Below are 24,467 nucleotides of genomic sequence, written 5' to 3' on the forward strand. Positions count from 1 at the left end.
ATCAAAATCAACCCATATAAAAGCTAAAAATAACAGTATTAACAATGAAAAAAAAATCGCGTCGCGAAGGGTTAATAAGAACAAGACACAGTTTCTGCCTAAAATTTATTCCACCAACGCGTGCTCATGACAAAAGCCTTTAGCTTTTAGGGAGAAACTTCACCTTAAAATATTATGAACAACTTACCTTAACGAATTATGCTGCACCAGCGAACCGGTTTCGGCCGTGTGCTCCTGCAGGAATTGATTCAGGTCCGTGCTGAATTTGTAGTCTAAAACGATACAAATCGGCTCGTCCTTCAGACAGGCACCGATCAGTTTCATAATGTTCTGATCGTTGAGCCGGCTTAACTGCTTGGCTTTCGCTCGGAACTCCTTCTTTACGTGCTCGGATGCACCGGGGCGCAGCGTTGATACCGCGACCAAGTTTGAGCTGAAACGATAAAAAAATAAAAAAAACAACGGAATTAGGTCCAGAATTGAAAAGGTGAAAAGGTTCTACACTAGCGAGACCGAATGCGAGCACACCCCAGAAACTAATTGTTGATACAGATCTCGTCCTGAAAGCCCCCGAGAGAAGTGTAAAAAAGGTCACTCGAAACAGGAACCCAACCTTTTCCAAACTACTCCAAAATTCAATTCAACGTCGTGCTTTATCACAAAGCTTAATTTTCTATTCTACTCTCAACTATTCCCCAACTCCTTTCAACCCTTCGCCAAACCTTGGTTAAACACTACCCTTGAGAACCATTTCGGTGGGTTCCGTGCAGAGTCGTGATGTAAAATGCATGTACTTTACAATATATTGCACTCGGTTCCGCAGACCGTGGCTCGTATTTCGTCCTGTTCATTCATGCATAACCGGCTTCAGACTGTATTGCCTTCGTTTCATCGCCTGCACCCTGTCCCATAGTCTGCATTCCTGGCCAACCAAGCCGAGAAGGATAACAGCGCACCCGGCACGGCACAGTACCTACACAATAAGGAAAAGCTGCCCGAGGGAATGGAGCAAAATGCAAACTATTTCCTTCTCTTCTGCCAAGCCGGGACAGTGGCGCCCGTGGCAGAGTGGGCGACTTTATACAAAATAGACTGAATACAAGAAACATTTGCAAAGAAACGTCTCTCTTCCCGTTGTTGTGCTGTCGTTCGGCTGGTAAATTGTGATGTAACTCTTTAGTGAGCAGAAATAGATGGTAAAAGTTATGTGATATTTATGTTATTTCTTTGCTTTGTTGTTTGTATCTTCAATTTCAATTTCTATTAATTTTACTTTATTTTGCATCCAAAATAATCGATTCTCAAAAGCGTCTTCGATGAAGGGTAAAATTTGAGATTTTCGAAAATATTTCTATTTATATCTATTTTCTATTTCTATTTCTATCTAATATTTATTCTTTAAACATATTTTGATTGAAGAAATAAGACATTACTTATTCTACCTTTTTTCTGACGATAAAAAATCAATCTCAATCTAAACTGCATTGAGAATGTAAGAAAGGAAATGGAAAGATTGCCATAGAACCTAACGAGTTTGCGTCCGATTACGAATCATGCATTTAGGCAGCCAATTCGGCTAACCGAATTGTTTCGTGTAGCTTTGGAACAGTTTTGTAAAAAAATTTAAATTATTTGAAAAATATCTTTCCATAAAATTAGAGATGAATAATAAAAGTGTGAAAAAATACCAATTAGATAAATGAATCCATCACTTCCTAAACCATAAATGGTGTGCCCTTGTTACATATTAATGGTTTAATTGCGATAGAATAAAAAGCCTCATAATATACTTCCATCTATTGGCAGTACAGAGTTAAATGAGAGGAAGCTCAGATAGTTTTTGGGCAACAAACTTCCGACCAGCCAGCGGGCAGTGCGGGTGCAGTTTACAGCCTATTTACTGCTTTCAAGCAGTAGCCAGCGTGGCAAAACAGAATTTGGTAGCTAACCGTTGGAATGGATTGGCGGATAGAGATAGTGGCGAATAAGAAGAATACTTGGATTCAGTAATTTACTTATATTGGAAAAGTTTATACATCGTACACTAGAAGACAAAATAGCAACACATTTACACTTACAAAATAGTCTGTAAAAAGTAATCTGCAATACCATGAAAACTGAATAGTGTTGAATAAGAAAATAAATGTAGCATAATCAGAGGATTAGAAACTCAGAGCAAAAATAATAGTTCAAATTCTATTTCTGCATTAGATTCCGCAAGGTCCAATACGTTTTACAGGACTGGTTAGGTTAAACTACGCAAATCCTGAATTTCAACGCTGATTGGCTGCTAGTTCATCGCCTCGTAGTTATACTGTTCCAACTCCGAAGGCTGACTTATTACATCTTAACTAACATCCACGCAGAGTTTGATTGCAGTAGTGAAAGTTCAGGAAAGTATAGACGAACAAGATCATTTTCGTGCTTGAATATTGTAAAGTTCGCCTTGTATATAGCTAAAATAAGGATGAGCATAGAAACTGCAGAAATTTATTCCTTTCAGTCCGGTTGCATTATGGTTCAGTTTACTCCCACTGCCCGTCAAAAAAAGGAGAAACCCTCCTGTCACTTCGGTCTTCACCCGTCCGCTCATCGAATTCGTCAGTCTGAACGAATGAGTAAAAGAGTGCTTCTTCCGAGGCAGGAGCTGTCGAGTTGTGAAAGTGCATTTTAAATATTTATTTAATTTACTTTTTGTGTTGTGCAAGTGAGGGGAGCGACTAGCCAACGGGACACAGACGACGATAAGAATGACAGCGAAATTGAGCTTATTTAGAATGCTGTTTGCATTGTTGTCCTCGGCAAGTGAAAGTACTTTCTCGAGCTGCTAACGGATAGCTTTTTGTTTTGTTTAGCTGCCGAGTCATTGTGCTTATGAAAGTTGTACGCTAATATTGAGCGTTTCAGACGTGGCATGTCTCGTTTATGGTGATGCAAGGACATTTTACTACACTAACGCCCAGTGAGCGAACATGGTTGTTGGTGGCATCGCGTTAAATAATTTTTTTCGAAATGAACATATGACAGGTTTCGGATACATAAAGCAGCTGAGCATAAACAGTCTATTAGTATTTTTACTACTTTAATAGTGATGCCAGGAAAAATCGAATAGTGAATCTTCTCTGGCCGAGTTATAAGTTCAACGCATTTGGTGTTGCGGTATTTTCCAAGATTTAGCACCTTTGGTACTTTAGGCCTGAACATTTACGATAGCAATTGTTTTAAATCTCATGGTTTACCTTTATTTTTTTTTTTTTTTGCTTCAGCCTAGTGCTTTCTACTGCTCTTGGAAAGTATTATCAGTTTTCACCTCTTTGATTTCTAATTTTCTCTTACCGAATATCCATTTTGATCTGTGATATCGATTTTTGATTTCTGAAATCGGATTTGCAAATGTTAAATTCTAATTTTTGGGTATTGATATCCGATTTTTGATTTTTGATTTATAACTTTTAATTTATCATTTTTGCTCTTTGCTTTTTTGCAAGGTTTTTACTTTTTACTTTATACTTGATACTTTTTACTTTTTCTTTTTACTTAACTGTCTACTGTTTTGTCCTTTTGTTTTTTTTGTCTTTTCGTCTTTTCGTCTTTTTGTCTTTTCGTTTTTTCGTCCTTTCGTCTTTTTGTCTTTTCGTCTTTTCTGATTTTCGTCTTTTCTGCTTTTCGTCTTTTCTGCTTTTCTGCTTTTCGTCTTTTCTGCTTGTCGTCTTTTCTGATTTTCGTCTTTTCTGATTTTCGTCTTTTCTGCTTTTCGTCTTTTCTGCTTTTCGTCTTTTCTGTTTTTCGTTTTTTCTGCTTTTCGTCTTTTCTGCTTTTCGTCTTTTCTGCTTTTCGTTTTTTCTGCTTTTCGTCTTTTCTGCTTTTCGTCTTTTCTGCTTTTCGTCTTTTCTGCTTTTCGTCTTTTCTGCTTTTCGTCTTTTCTGCTTTTCGTCTTTTCTGCGTTTCGTCTTTTCTGCTTTTCGTCTTTTCTGCTTTTCGTCTTTTCTGCTTTTCGTCTTTTCTGCTTTTCGTCTTTTCTGCTTTTCGTCTTTTCTGCTTTTCGTCTTTTCTGCTTTTCGTCTTTTCTGCTTTTCGTCTTTTCTGCTTTTCGTCTTTTCTGCTTTTCGTCTTTTCTGCTTTTCGTCTTTTCTGCTTTTCGTCTTTTCTGCTTTTCGTCTTTTCTGCTTTTCGTCTTTTCTGCTTTTCGTCTTTTCTGCTTTTCGTCTTTTCTGCTTTTCGTCTTTTCTGCTTTTCGTCTTTTCTGCTTTTCGTCTTTTCTGCTTTTCGTCTTTTCTGCTTTTCGTCTTTTCTGCTTTTCGTCTTTTCTGCTTTTCGTCTTTTCTGCTTTTCGTCTTTTCTGCTTTTCGTCTTTTCTGCTTTTCGTCTTTTCTGCTTTTCGTCTTTTCTGCTTTTCGTCTTTTCTGCTTTTCGTCTTTTCTGCTTTTCGTCTTTTCTGCTTTTCGTCTTTTCTGCTTTTCGTCTTTTCTGCTTTTCGTCTTTTCTGCTTTTCGTCTTTTCTGCTTTTCGTCTTTGCTGCTTTTCGTCTTTTCTGCTTTTCGTCTTTTCTGCTTTTCGTCTTTTCTGCTTTTCGTCTTTTCTGCTTTTCGTCATTTCTGATTTTCGTCTTTTCTGCTTTTCGTCTTTTCTGCTTTTCGTCTTTTCTGCTTTTCGTCTTTTCTGCTCTTCGTCTTTTCGTCTTTTCTGCTTTTCGTCTTTTCTGCATTTCGTCTTTTCTGCTTTTCGTCTTTTCGGCTTTTCTGCTTTTCGTCTTTTCTGCTTTTCGTCTTTTCTGCTTTTCGTCTTTTCTGCTTTTCGTCTTTTCTGCTTTTCGTCTTTTCGTCTTTTCTGCTTTTCGTCTTTTCTGTTTTTCGTCTTTTCTGCTTTTCGTCTTTTCTGCTTTTCGTCTTTTCTGCTTTTCGTCTTTTCTGCTTTTCGTCTTTTCTGCTTTTCGTCTTTTCCGCTTTTCGTCTTTTCTGCTTTTCGTCTTTTCTGCTTTTCGTCTTTTCTGCTTTTCGTCTTTTCTGCTTTTCGTCTTTTCTGCTTTTCGTCTTTTCTGCTTTTCGTCTTTTGAAATCAGAAATCATAAATCAGAACTCAGAACTCAGAAATCAGAAATCAGAAATCAGAAATCAGAAATCAGAAATCAGAAATCAGAAATCAGAAATCAGAAATCAGAAATCAGAAATCAGAAATCAGAAATCAGAAATCAGAAATCAGGAATCAGAAATCAGAAATCAGAAATCAGAAATCAGAAATCAGAAATCAGAAATCAGAAATCAGAAATCAGAAATCAGAAATCAGAAATCAGAAATCAGAAATCAGAAATCAGAAATCAGAAATCAGAAATCAGAAATCAGAAATCAGAAATCAGAAATCAGAAATCAGAAATCAGAAATCAGAAATCAGAAATCAGAAATCAGAAATCAGAAATCAGAAATCAGAAATCAGAAATCAGAAATCAGAAATCAGAAATCAGAAATCAGAAATCAGAAATCAGAAATCAGAAATCAGAAATCAGAAATCAGAAATCAGAAATCAGAAATCAGAAATCAGAAATCAGAAATCAGAAATCAGAAATCAGAAATCAGAAATCAGAAATCAGAAATCAGAAATCAGAAATCAGAAATCAGAAATCAGAAATCAGAAATCAGAAATCAGAAATCAGAAATCAGAAATCAGAAATCAGAAATCAGAAATCAGAAATCAGAAATCAGAAATCAGAAATCAGAAATCAGAAATCAGAAATCAGAAATCAGAAATCAGAAATCAGAAATCAGAAATCAGAAATCAGAAATCAGAAATCAGAAATCAGAAATCAGAAATCAGAAATCAGAAATCAGAAATCAGAAATCAGAAATCAGAAATCAGAAATCAGAAATCAGAAATCAGAAATCAGAAATCAGAAATCAGAAATCAGAAATCAGAAATCAGAAATCAGAAATCAGAAATCAGAAATCAGAAATCAGAAATCAGAAATCAGAAATCAGAAATCAGAAATCAGAAATCAGAAATCAGAAATCAGAAATCAGAAATCAGAAATCAGAAATCAGAAATCAGAAATCAGAAATCAGAAATCAGAAATCAGAAATCAGAAATCAGAAATCAGAAATCAGAAATCAGAAATCAGAAATCAGAAATCAGAAATCAGAAATCAGAAATCAGAAATCAGAAATCAGAAATCAGAAATCAGAAATCAGAAATCAGAAATCAGAAATCAGAAATCAGAAATCAGAAATCAGAAATCAGAAATCAGAAATCAGAAATCAGAAATCAGAAATCAGAAATCAGAAATCAGAAATCAGAAATCAGAAATCAGAAATCAGAAATCAGAAATCAGAAATCAAAAATCAGAAATCAGAAATCAGAAATCAGAAATCAGAAATCAGAAATCAGAAAGCAGAAATCTGAAATCAGAAATCAGGTATCAGAAATTCAATACTGTATCGGATTGCTAAATCGGAACTCGGAATTCTGGATTCCATATTCCGAGTCCCGAATTTAGCATTCCGATATAGTACCGAATTTCTGATTTCTACTTTCTGATTCGAATCCTATATTCGACAAGCTCAATTTGGATTATTTTCAGAAAATGAAATCTCAAACAACATCGCGCTTCGTCATACAATAACTGCAATAGAGCTCGTTTATTTGTCCCGAACGCTAGCGGCTCGCAAAGTTTAACTCCGACCAAAATATTCAAATAACTTTACAATACATTCCTGGCATTGCGAAAACCGGCATCAGCAGCAGCAAACAATTTTTCAGTCAGCTGTCAGCTCACGGCAAACGGAACATATTTGATTATCTGCATTCACCTGCGACTCGGCATATGGAACTGTTTTCCATCATGGCACCAGCAGCAACAGCAACCCGGGGCACATTGTTTCGTTCGGAATGAAATTCTTGTCCCTTTATCCTGCATATAGTCCACCCTACCAACCCATCCTACCAGCTTACATCCACCCGCTTAGGCATTGCAAATTCGACGACCCTTGCAGCGTTTTGTTGCATAGAGCACCAAACATGCGAGAGCTTATTAAAATCCAGATATTCAATCAATCATACTTCATTTCGCGTTTCGGTTGGCGATTGAAGTCCGCATTCCAATAGTCATTGATGCAACGATCGACCCGGCTAAATTTGGTTAGAGGGAAATGCATTAGGTACAAGTAAACAGGCCACAAAAGGGAAACATGATGCCGTTCACTGTTATGCTGCAACTTTGTGTTGGTGGCGGTCGATTACAGGTTATAGTTGTGATAGCCTGTTTGATTAGATTTCCAGGAATAGAGCAAACTCGATGGTAGCCTTTTGAAATCAAAAGGAGACGCAAGCAGTTTATGAACACTCGCATATTATGTCATTTTCGTTTTTGACAGTGCGCTACACTGGTTTAGTCGGTGCTTCACTCATTCAAACTTGGGTGTGTTCAATCTGTCTCCTTTTTGGACTACACTGGTGTAGCACGCTAGGCTTTAGATGTGTGTTTGACTGTGTAGGAACCGTAATCACTCCTTGCCTTCCCTATGATAATAAATTAGACTACTATGCTTAGGGGTTGGAGGATACAAAGTACTTGCGCCCCCATCAAAATTCCTAGCAATTGTTTCAGTTCAAACCCGACGGCATCAGAGCGCGATCAAACCGACGAATTTCGGCATGCCAAAGAGGAAACAAATTGAGCGTGGAATTCCCATCTATTTATGAACGGTCGTGACCGTGTTTTGAAATGTTTAATTCCATCATCGCTGTTGGCAGTACGGAACCAAAAAACCAGATCCCACATCAATCTGCCATCGCAATGTGCACTGTATACTATACAACGGGAAGGAAGCGAAGACACAGTTGTTTATGTTTTCACTACTTTTTCCATCGTCGCAATTTGTAACGAAAACAGTGAACCATGATATCACGCACAATATGGTTTGAACTTTTCGCGGGAACCGGCTTTTCCTGCAAGCAGAGCGTTCCGGCAGCCAACGCTGGTGAGCGGGTAACTTTCTCTGCTGGTAGATGAAAGGAAACTTGGGGCTTGCCTGTGTGCGGTTCATGATTCGATTGTGTCGGAGAAATAAAAAAAAGAGAACGAGGAAACTTACATGTGAGTTCTGTTGGTAGGTTTTCATTTTGAATTAATTAAAAGTAAATATTGTACGCTACATGGAGTATTACTGGGAATCTAAGGGTTGCGTTGGAAAGGGTTGTGCTTACAAAAGAGTTCTGGTTTTATTATAAAAGTTTTTGTTAAGATTTAGTATAACAGATTTTACGTATGCGTGAAAATGATACTTGTCCACTTGATTATGCACCCCCCACAGCATATAATTGAAACTGCTTTCGTAAACCTTGCTTGTGGAATTCAATTTGGAAAATAACTTGGCCACTTTTGTAAGAACGGGCAATGGCGATACGATTTTTCCAAAATCGATTTTTTTGTCCTCGAAAAATCGTTTTTTTTTTGTTCGATGTTTGACAACATTGATTCTATTAATTAAAAAAAATCGATTTTATAAAATCGATTTATTTTTCACAATTCTCATTGGAAATTATGCGCTTTTTCACAATCGCGCTTTTCACGCCAAATAAAAAATCAGTTTTTTCATCCGATCTTTCCCGTTTCGATGCTTGGCGACATCAATTTTTTGTGATTAAGGAGATCGATGTAGCGAAATAGATTTCATTTTTCAAAATTCTCATCACTACACTTTTGTTCTATTATTCAGAACAGAATGTATGCAAAGAGAACAGTCGAAAATGGAACAATTGTCAGTGTCATTCCAAACCAATAAAATTAATGTATTTTGAGAGGTCGTTTGTACGTTTGGTATGACACTGACAGATAATATTACCATTTATCGTCTCTCTCCTTACATGAACTCTGATTAAGACCTTTTTTCTGATGACTGAATCTGACAAACTGATGAATGATTAGCAATTACTAGCGTCGCATAATAAGGATAGTCGGCTGAATACTCACAGGTTATGTTGGAATAAGAATACAAAATCCATATTAGGTAGAAGGTATATCACCCTGTTGTGTGATTTGATATTTTTTGGTATATTTACTTCTAATCTTAGAAGTAGTTTTTTAACCTCTTCTTATATACGTTAGGCAAAGTACTCAGTTCCAACATTATTGTTGGAGGAAAAATTATGGAATGTTATGTTATGCAATAGATTTTGCGATAATATATTTCGTGCAATAGTTCATCTGGGACAATATTATGGAATAACATCCTCAACTAGAGGATAAATCAAAGTCCGGGTTTCCAATAAAATGTTCCGCTATCGTTTGATTTTCGACATCCATTGGTTTAAACAAGGATTGGAACTTATTGTAAACTTTCGCAAATTTTCTTACTCCGACATGGAATCCATATAATTTCCGCTGCGGTTTCGGATTCGCCAAGAATGATCCTCTCGTGTCAAGTACTTCTTCCGCATCGACATGACTTACTGGAAAAGTTTTCGAAAGACTTACAGTGAAAACATCCATTTCATAACAATTTTTTATTCTGTGGATTGTTTTGATTCCTACAGAAACGGTTTGCCAGTAAAACATTTGAAGTGATACACAATATGCATGCTTTAAACCCATTTCGAATAATGTGATCACCGACCGATTCTATCGCCTTTCTCAGAAGGCATGAAAATTTTTCCATTCTGTGTTGTATTGGACTGTTGGTTTTACAGCCATCTACGACTTTTAGCCATACCGTTTTCAACGGCTTGAAAACTGAAACGTCCACAGGTTGTTGGTTTTACTTCCCTTCCGAAGGAAGGCGTGACCCTTAGATTTTTCTCACCTCAGAAAAATCTCAACGACCTCGTCTGGGATTGAACCCAGACCAACTGGGGTGAGTGGCGGTCACGTTTACCACCCAACCGTCGGCGCCGTCAATGTCGGACTCGGTTGGACCAAAAAGAGTAGGCGACCTACCGTTACGAAATATTTCATTTTTAAGGTGAAGATATGTGGAAGCCAGTAACGCACGCTTGTTGCTAGGCACCGACTCGCTTGTTTTCATTGAGAAAATATGGAATTCGAAGTGAAAATTCAAACGCACAAATGAGAGTTTTCACACATTTTCCTTCGGTCATCTGCACAGTGGCAAAAAATTTAAAGTTTTGTTAGTAAACGATTCATGTTTCGCGGGTATTTTTGCAGTGGTGTGTGATTGAAGTGCATTTGAAAATCTGCTATAAAATTGAGAAGAAAAATAAGAGTGTTTCGAAAAGAAACCCCAAGGAAAGAGGGGTGATATTTTCGCACAAAATAATAACTACAGATGGCTTTCTCTCAAAAACTCGGGTTGATTGTATAGGAAAATGTTCTAGCTTCCTCAAGTAGCAGTTTCGTGGAACACAGGCAAGGTTAGTGTGTTGAAAAACGTATTTTTATATTTGCTTGCGTCAGATGCACGGTTAGGCAGGGTGGAGGGGTGTGTGTAGCGTAGGATAATGTGTTATGTTATGTTATGGCTCGCTTGTATAATGTCCTTAAATTATTTTTACTCGATAAACAAACAGCTGCTAAGAAAGAAAAACTAGGGGTGTCCAAAATAGTTTGATAGAAGTTTTTAAGACATATTGTTAGCACCATTTATTTTAGACTTTGTAGATAAACCATTTCCTTTTTAAACACGTAACAAACTAATTAAATAAATTAAAATTATTTCAATTGTACATATAAATTCAATTCGAAAATGCATCATTTTCACCGATACCTTTTGGCTGTCGCTGAAAAACTAAGCGTTTTCGGTGATATTTTTGAAAACTGTGGATTCTGGTTAAATTAACAATTAGAGAAGGACTGATCTTGACAACCAAAAAATGCAATTGTTGCATCGAGTCATACAAATGCAGAGAAATCCGACTGTACAGAGGGCAAATACAGTAGGAGGGTCGAAAACATGTATGGGTCCAAATTAGGTTGTCTGTGTTGCACAAAATACGAGTGTCGAAGGGAGAGAAGATTTGGCAGACTTTTGAAGCTATGTAAGCGAGCTATAAAAAAAGTTTTGAGTGATCATCCTTGTTCATTTTATTCCTGGGAATTTTCCACGTACAACAAGGTACATAAAATTAATTGGTATGAATCGATACGACAAAATGCCCGAGAACCCCAGCCTCTCATATTCTGACTAAGACTGCTACGTCCTGTTTTTTTTATTCAATTTAGGTAGAAAATTTTTTAATTAAAAGCCTGCAGAAAATGTTGGGCTTGGATATTTCGAAGGATTTTTTGGATGTTGAGATCGGATTAGAAATGTGATATTTTCAAATTTCGAATTCTTTTAAAAAGGGGCGGTAAGGGTTTCAAAGTAAAAACACTTTTTTGAGATTTTTTTAGAAATTTGGGTGAAACGAATAGATCAAATTTTCTACATCATTATATATCATTTCAATAACATTCTGTAATTTTTCTTTGCAAGAATATCCGACTCGGTGACGAAGCTTTTTGTAGAACGTGTTTGCAAAAAACACAATTTGCGTTGTTATCTGCCATTCAAAAACTGCTTAACCAATTTATTTCAAACAATTGATTTACCAACTGCCCCATGCCCGCCCAAAAAAAATCGAATCAATACAACGGGAAATTATTTCCCATTTTAATTAGGAGCAGATTTGAGAAAATTCATCGCATCATAAAAATTAAAATGTCGATATATCTGCAAATAATCTTTTTTCAGAAAAATCCAAAAACATTGGTGTATAAAATTTGTTCAAGCAAGCGAGAAGAAAATGTCATCGCTTTTCAAGATATCGTTATTTTTCCCCTGAAATCCGTGCGATTTGTAAAAATAATTACCCATGTTGGCAATGGTAAAAAATTTATACGAAATAACAAGGAGTCAAAAATTGTTCAAACGATGTGAAATTTGTCATCTAGGTTCTGACATTTGTCAGAAAAAGAAGGGAAGTATAACTTTAAGGATTTAAAAATGAATGTTTTGCCAAGTCTTAACTTCCGGGCAGCGTGTGTGAAATATGTGGTTTTGGGAGTCGACACCTCCATCTACCCTTTTCAAATTTAATTGGATTCAAGAAAAAAAAATTGATGCTGACTACTTTAATTACATATTACAATAATGATTTAAGAATTATATATTTTTATCATTATATTGAGAGCCTTAAGGGGTTACGTACCTTTTTGCGAGTAAATTTTGCAGAAAGCTGGAATTTATGTAAAGGCATAAAGTAATGATTTTATTGTACCAAAATTATAGTATTTTAGTTACACATTTTTCAGTGAAAAAAGCATTAGTTTATAAAAATATATCGAGAATTTTCGGAGTTATGGCATTTTCTCCGAAATTTTTTTCTATGCAAGAGTCTTGCGGTGATCACGCAAGTCCAACAGATAAAAAAAATATTAGTATAGGAGTATTTTTCGTACTTTAACGAATAAATAATAATTTTGTATGCATAAAGAGACGTTTTCCCAAAAAATCGATGATTTTAGCTCTAAATATTGCATTAAAAATTCTTCTCCATGAAACAAACAATTCAAAAAAAAAATAATTAAAAAAAATTAATTAAAAAAAAATATGTAACCCCATAAGAATCATAGGAACCCAACATTTGCACTACCTAGCAAAAGATCTTAGATGGGAAGAGCTGTTAGATGTAACTCTCTGCTCCGACGGTATTACGTGTGAGTTGGCAACCTGGCTCGTACCCAACGAATATATCGTCTTTGATCATTCCAACGTCTCGCTACATATCGTCAGATATAGTACAAAGAGGTCTTGGCGACTAGGTTTCATGAGTATTTTTCAACGATTGAAGCTCCAAGTGAGCATACCAAGAGACTTGTTCGATTTAACCTTGATGTTGGGGAACGTCAAACGTGTTCGACTCAAAAAGTTATACTGAAGAACTTGGAATCGCAGACACAGGGGTGCCCTTCGATCCTTTGCGCTTATGCACAAATATCTCAAGTCTCAACGAAACCAGTAGATTGAATATGTTACTTACGAAATTGAATAGCTGCATCCTGTACACAATGTTGTCAACAAAAATAAAAAACTTTTTCGCAAAAGTTATCAAAGTTTTTCTTGATTTTGAAGGTGCTTTTGACAACGTATGTTTCGAATCCATTTGTAAAACAGCACGATATCGCGAACTGGATACCGACATCAGTGCTCATCGCTAAGACAAGTAGAGATAAGAAAACTGAGTGTGTGGATGTCCTCAAGGTGGTATGCTGTCACCACTTCTATGGATCCTTGTCGCCGATGGCTTGTTTAGGAAACTTAATGTGCTTGTGTTCCCGACATATCGATCCATATGACCTACGGATCTAAAGGTTACTGGGCTCTGGAACAGTACCTCAATAGATCGTGCTACTAGCCACACAAGACGCGGCCGCAAATTGTTACTTAGGATGAGAATGCACTTGCTCACAGTGACCTAACACTCACACTTATTTTTTGTTTTAAATCATGTAATGTGAGAATTCCTCCTCGCGAAGAATGGCTGTGTGGCTGGATGGAGAGACAACTTGAAGATTATGTAGTTTGTTATACTGACGGCCAAGTCGATGCTGGTGTCTATTGTCGTGAAATGAAATTAAACCAGTCTCATTCGCTTGGTAGATACTGTACCGTATTCCAAGCAGAAATCTTATTGGCGTACCATCGGCACTTCAACAGTGAATTTGTGGTAAAAGAATCTATTTTGCTGACAGTCAGGCTGCCCTGAAAGCACCTAGTTCGACATATTCGGGATCGAAATTAGTAATCGTATCTCGAACTCAAGTTGAAGAATTTAGCATTTCAAATGTTATCTACCTTCTATAGGCACCCGGCCATTCCGGTATTACTGAAAATGAATGGGCAGACGAATTGGCTAGAGCGGGCGCTGCGACTGACTTCGTTAGTTCGGAACCAGTTTTACCACTTACATCGGAACATGCCAACCATTGGCGTACCTTGTAAACTTGCGTTCAAATAAAGACTTTTCTGCCGGATGTGAGTCCGAAAATGACAAAGAATTTGCTGCATTTTTCCAAGCACAATTGCCGTATTCTAGACTGGGCACTGACTGGACATTGCAATCTCATTTATCACATGGTTACTATTCAGCGTGCTGAGTACTTTTCGTGTGATCTTTGTGAATCCGATACGGAACTTCAAATCATTTGATATGTAACAGCCCTGCAGTAATGCAATTGAGTATCCGGATTTTTGTTTCTCCATATATAAATGAACCTTTATACAGAGAGCGGAAACTCAAGGATATGCTATTGTTCCTAATCGAGTGTTGTAAAAAACCTATAGTTTGAGCCGTTGTCGTTCTGTTATATCCAGATCGTTCAGCATCCTTTCGGGGGTGTAGAATGCTTTGTTTTAATTGTTCTGTGTAGTTATTTTCATTATCGCTTACCTTATCACTTCCCCAATCCTTTCTATCAGGGAAATGAAGAAAAAGCAAATCATGACAAGGCACAAATCTCTGATCAACATGGGGAACATGCCATTGGAGCCAATCGCTTCTGATTCCTGATTTATTTTAATGATATAGTTATCGTGATATTTGCTACCTTTTTTCATAGAAGAAAAACAACATGAAGTCTTCAGAAATGTCAAACAACTTGTTTTTGCAAACATATTTATTGAAGACCAAAATTCTCTATTTATAGTATACCCGAAGTTTCTGATCGTTGTTTGTGAATGGCCCCTTAAAAGCTTTTTTCGACATAGCTGTTTAAATATCGTAGATAAAGCTTCAACATGTTCAGGAGAGTTATTCGTCTTATCAAGATATATATCATTCAAGAAGAGATCATCAGTCAATCTCTTGTGACTTGGAAGTTATTGGGTAATATCTATTGAAAATTTTGAGCAGGCAAAAACGGGCAGTCAGCTCTAATTCAATGAGAAATGTTGCATCAAGACTATCAAATTCAATAGACTTCACTTGTCTATCGTTGTATCCAGTTGAGTAATAGATGATTTGAAAAAAACTATTGTTTTTCAAAAAATACCAAACATCTTCGACAATAATGGAGATATGAAAAATAATGCGGTAATAAAAATTGTGTATTTTGACGATTGAAAAAGCTTCATAGAATATTGAATTGAATTGAAAAGATATTCTTGGTGGTCATTCAAATATAACGAGCTATAACTTCTTAAGCATTTAAATGAGAGACTTCAAGTGTTCGGTAAAAATATTCGTGAAAGCAATCTCCACACCGTTTCTAAAGACATTAGCTTATTTTTTTACTACAAATGATTAAATTTAAAAATCTCACTTGTAGGAGGATTAATCTCAGTCGTTTCCACGCAAACAACCAATCACCATTTCAAACACTTATGGCGTTTTCGTTTTTACTTGGTGCTACACCGATGTAGTGCAAAGAAAGAGAGAGACTGATTACACCCAAGTTTGAATGAGTGTAGCCCCGACTACACCGGTGTAGTGCACTTTCAAAAACGAATATGCCATTAATTTTTCAATTGTTGTGATATATTAGGTTTCTATTTTGGTAATTCGAAGTTTTTTCCGGAACAATACGAACTTGTCAAAATAATACTTCAAAAGTTATAATAATGAATTGGCTTTCAAGGGATCTTCCACCAACAACCAGCAATAATGTTGAAGATATTAAAGAAAAAGACTTTCAGCCTTATTCTGCATTACGACGGATCACATTTTCGAACAAATGCGGTTCGATCGAAGTAGGCTCCCGTTTGATTTCGCTGTCGCTATTGAGTATGCAGATCACATTCGTTTCGTGAAAGCTATCCGTCGTAATAGAGAATAAGGCTGTGATGCGTCTGGCGATAGGACCCGATAAAATTACTACTTCTAATCGACACGCACGGACGGTGATAACAGGAATAAAACAATGAACTGCTGTATACCATCCGCCGCCGGCGGTGGCTGAGATGGACTGACAAAATTAAAACTTTATTCAATGCGTATTGTAGGGTTCAATATATCACAGATGAAAGTATTTCACATATTGTTGCGTGGTCGACTGTGTTGAGTTTAGGGGACGGCTATAGAAAGCGCTCTGCCGCAACAGGCTGTTTATGTCATCAGTAAAGTTGTTGGTATAAATTTGATCTACAACTTTGTCAAAGACATAATTTTAATGTGAGCACTTGCAAGAAAGCTGGTGAATATATCTCACTTTTAGGGAAACAATCATAGTGTTGATGAATTCCTCCGAAGACGTCAAAGGCACAAATTTTACGTTTAGGCGTAATTAATAGATCACACGATTTTGGCAAAAAAATTGTGCGATCCTGAGGTAGCTGGCTGTACGCAGTACGGGTGCCATTTTGTTTTTTTATCTTGAAAAAAATGTGAATGAAGACGAAAATATAAGCCTTTTGATTTCTAATACTGTTTTCTTCTATGTTTTTTTATTGACCCACAAAAAATCCAAATTTCGCTTAGTTTTTGGTCATTTTAATGAGAACCTCCCCTTAACTGTTCAATTGTGCCCCGCGTGCCGCAAGCAGTCTTAAGACGGCCCTGCAGCGAAAAACTGTATTTTCTGATTCGTTGCGCAGGGCTGAATCACATAGGAACGTTCAAATAGCGGCATTTTCGTGAACAGCCATACTCTTCTGCATTCTCAACGTTTTGAATGGCTGAATGTGAGATAGACGATTGCAATGTTAAAAATCACCTGTACACGGCCGAAATTTTTAGCACACTACGATGAACTAAAGCAGATTAGATTGCACGAAAGGGTACCGCATTCCGACCTGGACGGACGCTGCGAGTTGTACTCAACTTTCAACGGTTAGGGTTGCCAGAGATTTTAACTGGACACGGACAAAAAAGCGAAAACTGTCTTCAAGCCAGATTCGTTAATGATAAATGGTGTGATACACATACTGCTATATAATTAAAAGACAGTAATCGATTCACATTTTCCCAAATCCAATGAAAAATATTTGATCTAACATGTCAAACGACCGAAAAATTGTAACAGTTTCGAAATTACACGATTCGCCAGATATTTTATTTTTGAACCACCTTCAAAAGTGCTGGTAACTCTGGCTGCACCATAGACGCCAACGAATGGTGGAAAAATATGCTCATGCCAGCCAGTATCTAACACTCACCTGTATCCTTTGGTTTCGCAGAGATGCAACTCGCCAAACACGCCGCAACCGAGCTTTTCCACTATCACCAGCTTATCCCGAGGATACTCGCTGAGCTGTAAATCATCGTCCGAGACACCGTGATCCAGATCGCTGTAAGCATTCAGCTGCTGCTGTTGCTGCTGGTGGTTGTTTTGTCCGCTTGAGGGGGTTGTGGGAGCGGTCGATGATTTACAGATGGCGGTGGCCGCGTAATACTTCTCCGGCGGTGGGGGCACTGGCGGTGGTTTTGGAAAGATATTGTTCAACGTTGGCGGTGTCAGCCGGACGCTCACGTAGCCGCCGGGAATCTTCGGTATCAGGTCCTGCATGTGCGGTACGGCATACTCCTGGCACACGATGTCCGGGACATCTGGTGGAGAAAGAGGAAGAGAAAGAGAATGATAAAAGATAGAGTGATGTTGGAGCATATTGTTGCTACTGGGCTAGCATTGGCACTAGTTCAACCCAACATGCTTGCCGGGCAGTAAAAGTGTTATGGAAACACGGATTCTGTATATAAATGAATAAGGCATGGCTAGCTAGGATAGCTTGGTCACCATAATAAAGCCATCTATTAAAACGCCATTTTGTGTGAATTTTTAATACACTTTTTACTGGCTGCATTGAATGACTCTTTGTCGGTCATGCACATGCCACAATGGTCGCAATCGAGTATGGAGGAGTGCCTGCAGATCCTTCTGCTGTGCTGCCATGTAGCTACTTCACATCGACATGGTGGTAAAGGAAAATAATATATTAAAATATTAAGCGGTGTTACCATAAATTTATATTAGCTGCTTTTCTTGTTGGTTATGTATTGCACTGGGCTGTTGAAACTTGGTGAAATAATAATATGAAATACCATTCATCATCTTGTTCAATGTATATTCATCCCAACCTTAAAGGTAGAGTGGGTTGAGTCTCCGAAAACGCAGCACTAATTATTGGCGCAATTGGCAATAAAATTTAATGTTTGTGGATTGCATTTTCAATTCTATTCGATCGATTAGAATGATGTTGTGTTGTCACGGGGTGTGGCTTCCATCTAGTGATGTGTGACACTGTTGTGGAAATGGTCATCGAACGAAACTCGAATATTGTATAGAGGACAGGAGGTCATCAGTAAGTCCAACAAGATTGATCTACTTAGCAGGGAGAAATGTCTCATTCTTATCATTGTTTTCTGGTTGACTTTGTGGAATGTCACAATTAACCCTCCTGAGACAAATGCCTTCCCTTTAATTGAAATTATAAAGTGCACTTGCATTTCACTATCAAAACATACTCCGACTACGATGTATAGTCTTCTTCCTGATATAAATAACTTCAGTTCTTGTTTCGTTCCTACCTCGATGGATGGCAACTCCAAAAACCATTTCTCCCTCCAACCGGCATCCCGCAAGAAAGCCATCTGGGTATCTGGGTTCAGTAATATTCCTCCTCTACTTTAATGACCTCAGTATCAAATTACAAGGACGCCACCTTTCCTTCGTCAACAACATGAAGATTTTTCAACGAATACGGGATATCACCTTATGCTGAATTTCTGCAGTGTGAAGTACACTACATTAGTGCATAGTGTGATCTTAACTGAACGGTTTTAAACCCGGACAAATGCTCAATCGCAACATTCGTGCGGAAACGTCATCCGATCAACTTCAACTACCACTTGTTCGAATCGAACTTTTGAAGACATTTTCTCTTCGAGGATCTAGGAGTCATCATGTATTCTGAACTAACGTTCAAACCATCTAATTCATACATCGTAAACAAAGTATCAAGGCAGTTTGGATTCATCTTCCGAATTGCGAAATACTTTAAAGGTGTATACTGTCGAAAATCGCTTTATTGCGCATTGGATCGATCGACACTACAACACTGTTCTGTTGGAATCCGTTTTACCAGAACGGAGATGGCAGTAACGAGGCTGTCCAAAGCCGGTTCGTACGCTTTGTACTTCGAAATCTCACATGGCGAAGCTGATTTCAGTTGCCGAGCTCTGAAAATCGCTGAATACAGCTCGACATTCTTAGGGACCACTAATAAATTACGTAACGCTATAAGGGGAGGGGGGGGGGAGGATTATGACAAAATGCCACATTTTTTGACATAGGGGGAAGGGGATTAAGCTAGAATGCTATGTAACAGGTTATTACTGAAGAAAAAGTTATTTTCAAAGAATTAAATTAAGTAATAGGGGAACGAAATTTGTTACATGGGAGAAGGGGGAAGTCAATTTTAGAATTCCTCTAAGGATGAAAGGATGTTGTTACTACATAAATGCAAAAAACATTCATTTCATTTTGATATGTCAAAAAAATTGAAAATATGAAAATTTAAAAAAAATATGCAACTTCATTTCTTATTATATTTTTATTCCACTTTTTCAATTAACTGAAGGGTTGCTAAAATAAAAGTTTTCCTATTACTGCAGTAGAACGATTTTCAATGTATAATGTTTGCATTAAATTGTACGGAATTTTATTAAAAGAAAATGCAAAAGTTGATTTTTTTCATAAACATTACATTCTGAGAATCTCTTAAAGTTAAATTTCGTGTGAATAAGAATAACATTTTATTATATATAGTTACACAAATGAACAATTTTTCAACACCATTTTTGAAAATATAAAAATTTTACCGCAATACCGCGCGGTGCGGTGCGGTAAATAAAGTGCGGTTACTGTAAGCGGTGCGTTTTATTATTTTTTTGCGGTTGCGGTGCGGACAATCCATTTAACGCCCACATCCGCACCACGACGAACCCTACCTAGTGTTATAATAGGATAATATTAAATATGAGGGTGAACATTATCGCCATGTTTTGTCCGATACACTAACACAATCAAAACAAACTTTTTGCATCCTTCATACAGAAAAGAATACCCAGTGCGGTCAAACCAAAACATGAACTTGAAAATATATTGTAATACAATTTAAGGCATAAGTAATCAATTATATCAAGTTATTCAACTAATTGTTGATTGCAGATATTTGATTTTCATTTCCACATACAATTCGGATCGGGAGGAAGCAATGTGTGATGTGAAACTTGACATTCCAGTTCTAAACCTTCGCATGGTTATTTTCTGCGTGCGCTATTCTGGGCGCTCTTCTACTAATAGCTGACGAGTTTCTTTCATGTGCGTTTGTTTTGTTCAGCTGAAAAAAGCAGAATGATTCGTTTTACAAACCAGGCGTTTGCGTCCATGATCTGGATACTTAGTTAGAATCGACGCAAATGGAATATGAGGCACTGCGTTTCAACTAGATTATTTTTCGATGAGGTGGAAATTGGCACACCCATGAGGAGATAATGGGATCGTTGAGGTGGGAATAGGTGCACAGAATAGAACATTTATTTTCATTTATGCTGAAAATTGAGACAATTCTGCTAAATAAGCATTATATAGATGCTACACTGATCAGTATCAGTACACTGATACTTTATTCTCAGAAAGGTTATAGGTGATATGGTTTCTTTTAAAGTTGTTCAAAAAATAGTGCGACCCTCTCCCTAATGGTGCCAAAATCGGCTCATCACCCTAGTTGATTGCTTTGATTTGTTTCTTCGGGTTACAGATTACTGTTGTGAAAGCATTTTCCTTGTTTCTTTGTCATTTCGTTGATGGTGTTGGTAGCTTCTTTTAATGCGCTGGAGGACAGTGTTGCTAATTTAATTTTTGCTGATGTCTTAGCAGGTGTTTCTGGTAGGACAACCAACTGTGTTGATGTTTTTGTATTCGGTTTTGTTGTGCAAAATGGTTTTGTGAGGTGACCCTCGCGAAGTGTTTTTTTCGTAGTATGCTTATTGTTTGCAGTAGTGACACGTGGGAGATTGATTGTCGTTGTACACAGCGTGATCTGAGTTTAGGCATATCCAGGTGCCAGGGTAACGAAGTATGGATTGGGGGTATTTCAACCACACGGACACCGTTGAGAATATCTAGGTAAACCCCCCATTTATTATCCTTGCGAGAGAACTTCATCATATTGTGACATAGATTTCATTAATAGCAGCATCAGGTGTTCCCGAAGGTAAATCAGGCATTTTTACTTCGACTGCATTATCTTCGATGTACACGGAGATCTCGACTCTAACATTCTCACACTCAACGAAATGCTTCATCTTTTTACGAAAAGGTTTGTGCTATGGAATAACTTTCAAATCCTATCAATGCATCCTAGCGTATATGGTGAAACTGAATTGTATGAACAGTATATTCGCCGATACATATTTTTTTCTTTAGCTTATATTCTCAAGAAGAGGAGGGGTTTAATTTTGACGACTTTGAGGTCCACATCGGCCATAACGGTGCGCCGAAAAGTAAATTCATTATGATCTCTCAAGCTCTTTTCGATCAATACAATCTCTACTGTAGGAACGAAAATAGCACGGTGCACATCTACTTCTTGCTTGTTTGGCATGCAGTATGGAAGCAGATAGACTTTTGATTTTAAACCGGAATTTTCCATTTTGCGGATTTTGTTCTGTCACTTTGTGCGGAATGGCTTAGCGACTATTCATAAATTACGCAACGCTGTTGGGAGGGGGAGGAGGAAGAGGTATGAACAAATGTTACATTTTGTGACATAAGTAAGCTAGAAAATGGATGGGATTGAAAAATCAATTTTGGGGACCTTTTTCGTTTCGCAATTCATGGATGCTCCATATCCACACTTTCACCATAGACAAACAGACGTAACGCGAGGTGAATATTTAACCGCCCACAGAAAAAAAAGGTCGATTTCAATTAGGAAAAATGCGCCATCTCACCGAGCGTGGCGCTACTGAAGCGATTTTGAAACCATGATGAATGGAAAGAAAGGTGGAAACATTCGTCACTTTTAAGTGTATACAAATACCCTGGAAATAAATATAAAAGCGAATATCTTGATTTTTTGACGTAGGGGAAGAAAAAAGCCCGAGCTACACTACATTGAATATTTAGGGACATTTAGGAACATTTTTTATCTCGCAACTATCGATAATCATTATGACCGAACCGAAGCAAAATCAGTAGACACAAAAAAGCCCAACATGTCATTTCTTTATGTTTTTCTTCTTCATATCCGTATCTTTTATCGGTTTTATCGAAGAAAAATGGCAACTGTTAGGTACATAGAAATATGTAGCCACATGTACCATCTTGCCCGAAAACGTTACCGCAATTTTCATCTTATTCAAACCAAAACAAACAAAATAGTCCGGTAGAGTTTGTCTTCCCCTTGTCGCCCTGAGCAGAAGCAAAAAATCGTCCCGCGCAAGTGAAACGGTCAATTCTACCTAAAAATCAATCGGTGCCTATCACACAAGCAGTCCATATAACAATAGCCTATACCTACTGTGCGATTTAGTGATGAGTGACGGTGCCCAGCAAAAAGCAACCCAGATACGGCCGAACTGTGTTGCTGTTGATTTTTCGAAATGCCCCGTAAGACCAGCCGTTCGGGAAGTGGAACAGTTATTAAAAGTGCAGATGAAACTCATTCTGGCTGAAGTGAAAACCCTACAAATGCATCATATCAAACATTGCGTGCTGATTTCGTTCAGTTACATTAACCAAGCTGAGTCATTCGCCTCGCGAAACAACATGCAGCACACCGCCGAATGCGGCAATGTTAAATATAGCATTCCCGTATACATCGAGAACGGCGCTGTAGAAGTTCGTGTCCATGATTTGGCTACGCGTACCCCTGACGGCGCGATTAAAAAATGCTTGCAAAAATACGGAGAAGTAGACTCCGTTACACATGAGACTTGGAGGAATTTTTTCTCGGGCATCCCTAACGGTGCTCGTGTGGTGAGAATGCGTGTGACCAAGCCAATTCCCTCATACATAACCGTCACAGCGTTAGGAAGTGACGATGTTCTCATTCATCAAACATCACTAGTCACGTACCCAGGGCAAATTCCTACGTGCCAGTTCTGCACGAAGAAACTGCACCTCGGAAAACCTTGCGTAGAAACTGTTAAGGAAAACTTAACCAATCCAACTGAAATCAGCCCAGAACCATCATACGCTAAACCACTAACAGCTGCAAAACCAATATCTTCGGATCAAGCACCAACAACCAGCAACAACAACAACGAAACGAATGCCGAAAAATACGAACATACAATGACGACCGATAAGAGTAAGACACAAACTGGAACATCTGACCGAGAGCAGCAGGAAAGTAGTACGGATGAGGACATGGACATGAACGACAACGCAAAAGAAGACAAACGGATCGAACCTCAAATGGCAGTGGACAACACTGGCAATATTTCGCCCCCTAGAAAAAGGATCTCAACACGCAGCAGAAAGCTGCGTATGAACGAGACAAAAAACTTAACATAGTTGTTTTTTTATTTATTGTAAAAAACGAACAATCGGCCTCGTTGAGCTACCGCATTTGGGCCTAAATAAATTTAATAATTACATAAAAAAAAAATAGTCCGGAAATGTGAAATAAGAGTTAAAAAAGTCCGTTTTAAACTGTTGTAAGTATTGTAATCGAAGCTCCTTCAGTTCCCTATTTGCACCTACAAATGTAGTTGCATTATCGCAATATAAATTCAATAATCGACCACGACGTGCAACAAATCGCTTTATTCCATTAATGCACGATTGTGCAGATAGATCGTTCACTATTTCGAGGTGGATTGCCTTCGTTGCCATGCATATGAAACATGCAACGTACATTTTTACAGACGAACCTCTTCCAGATAACGGACGGACCATAAAAGGCCCACAGTAGTCCAATCCCGAATTAGAAAAGATGCGCGCTGGAGTGATCCTAACCTTCGGTAAGGGGCCCATAATGACATGTTGTGCTCGAGGTCTACACCGAAAACATTGCACACATCCCTGGACTGTTTTTCGAACCAGTTTTCTGCCACGTAACGGCCAAAATCGTTGCCGTATCGTTGCTAGAAGCATCGACGGTCCAGAATGTAAAGTTTGAACATGAATTGATCTGGCGATTAATATTGTTAACCGATTATCTGCAGGTAACAAGATTGGACATCGCGTGTCAAAAGGGGCATTTAGTTTTTCTAATCGTCCTCTTATCCGGATTAAACCTTGTTCATCAAGGAACAGGTTCAAGCCCTTGATTAAGGATTTAAAATTTAGTTCGTCTTTGGTTAGGTATTCAATTTTCAATTTCTGTAATTTTTTAATTTGAATTGGAAATGATTGGTTTTGAGCGAGTTTTAGTAATGAGACGAAAGCAAAACGTATCTCGTCATGAGATAAAGCTTGTAAGTTGCGATGAGTTGCTGATGTTGAGCAGTTTTTCAAAAATCTCAAGCAGTATGCAGTTACACGTAAGAGCTTCGCCAACTCCGAAAAACGATCAAATATATCAAGTTGCTCCTTTTCT

At 37.8% G+C, this 24,467-nt stretch overlaps 1 protein-coding gene across 2 annotated transcripts in view; it reads right to left on the minus strand.

Annotated features, from left to right (window-relative positions):
- Positions 1-24,467, minus strand: part of LOC131682567 (discoidin domain-containing receptor tyrosine kinase B) — an 840,338-nt gene that overhangs the window by 112,828 nt on the left and 703,043 nt on the right. For both annotated transcript variants that reach the window (XM_058964138.1, XM_058964139.1), the window contains exons 12-13: positions 17,076-17,466; positions 188-433 (exon numbers count right to left, since the gene is read on the minus strand). In XM_058964138.1, coding sequence (XP_058820121.1) covers positions 188-433; positions 17,076-17,466 — 637 coding nt within the window. The remainder of the gene's footprint in view (positions 1-187; positions 434-17,075; positions 17,467-24,467) is intronic.

This window comes from Topomyia yanbarensis, chromosome 2 (genome assembly GCF_030247195.1).
Source record: "Topomyia yanbarensis strain Yona2022 chromosome 2, ASM3024719v1, whole genome shotgun sequence".
Lineage (NCBI taxonomy): Eukaryota > Metazoa > Arthropoda > Insecta > Diptera > Culicidae > Topomyia > Topomyia yanbarensis.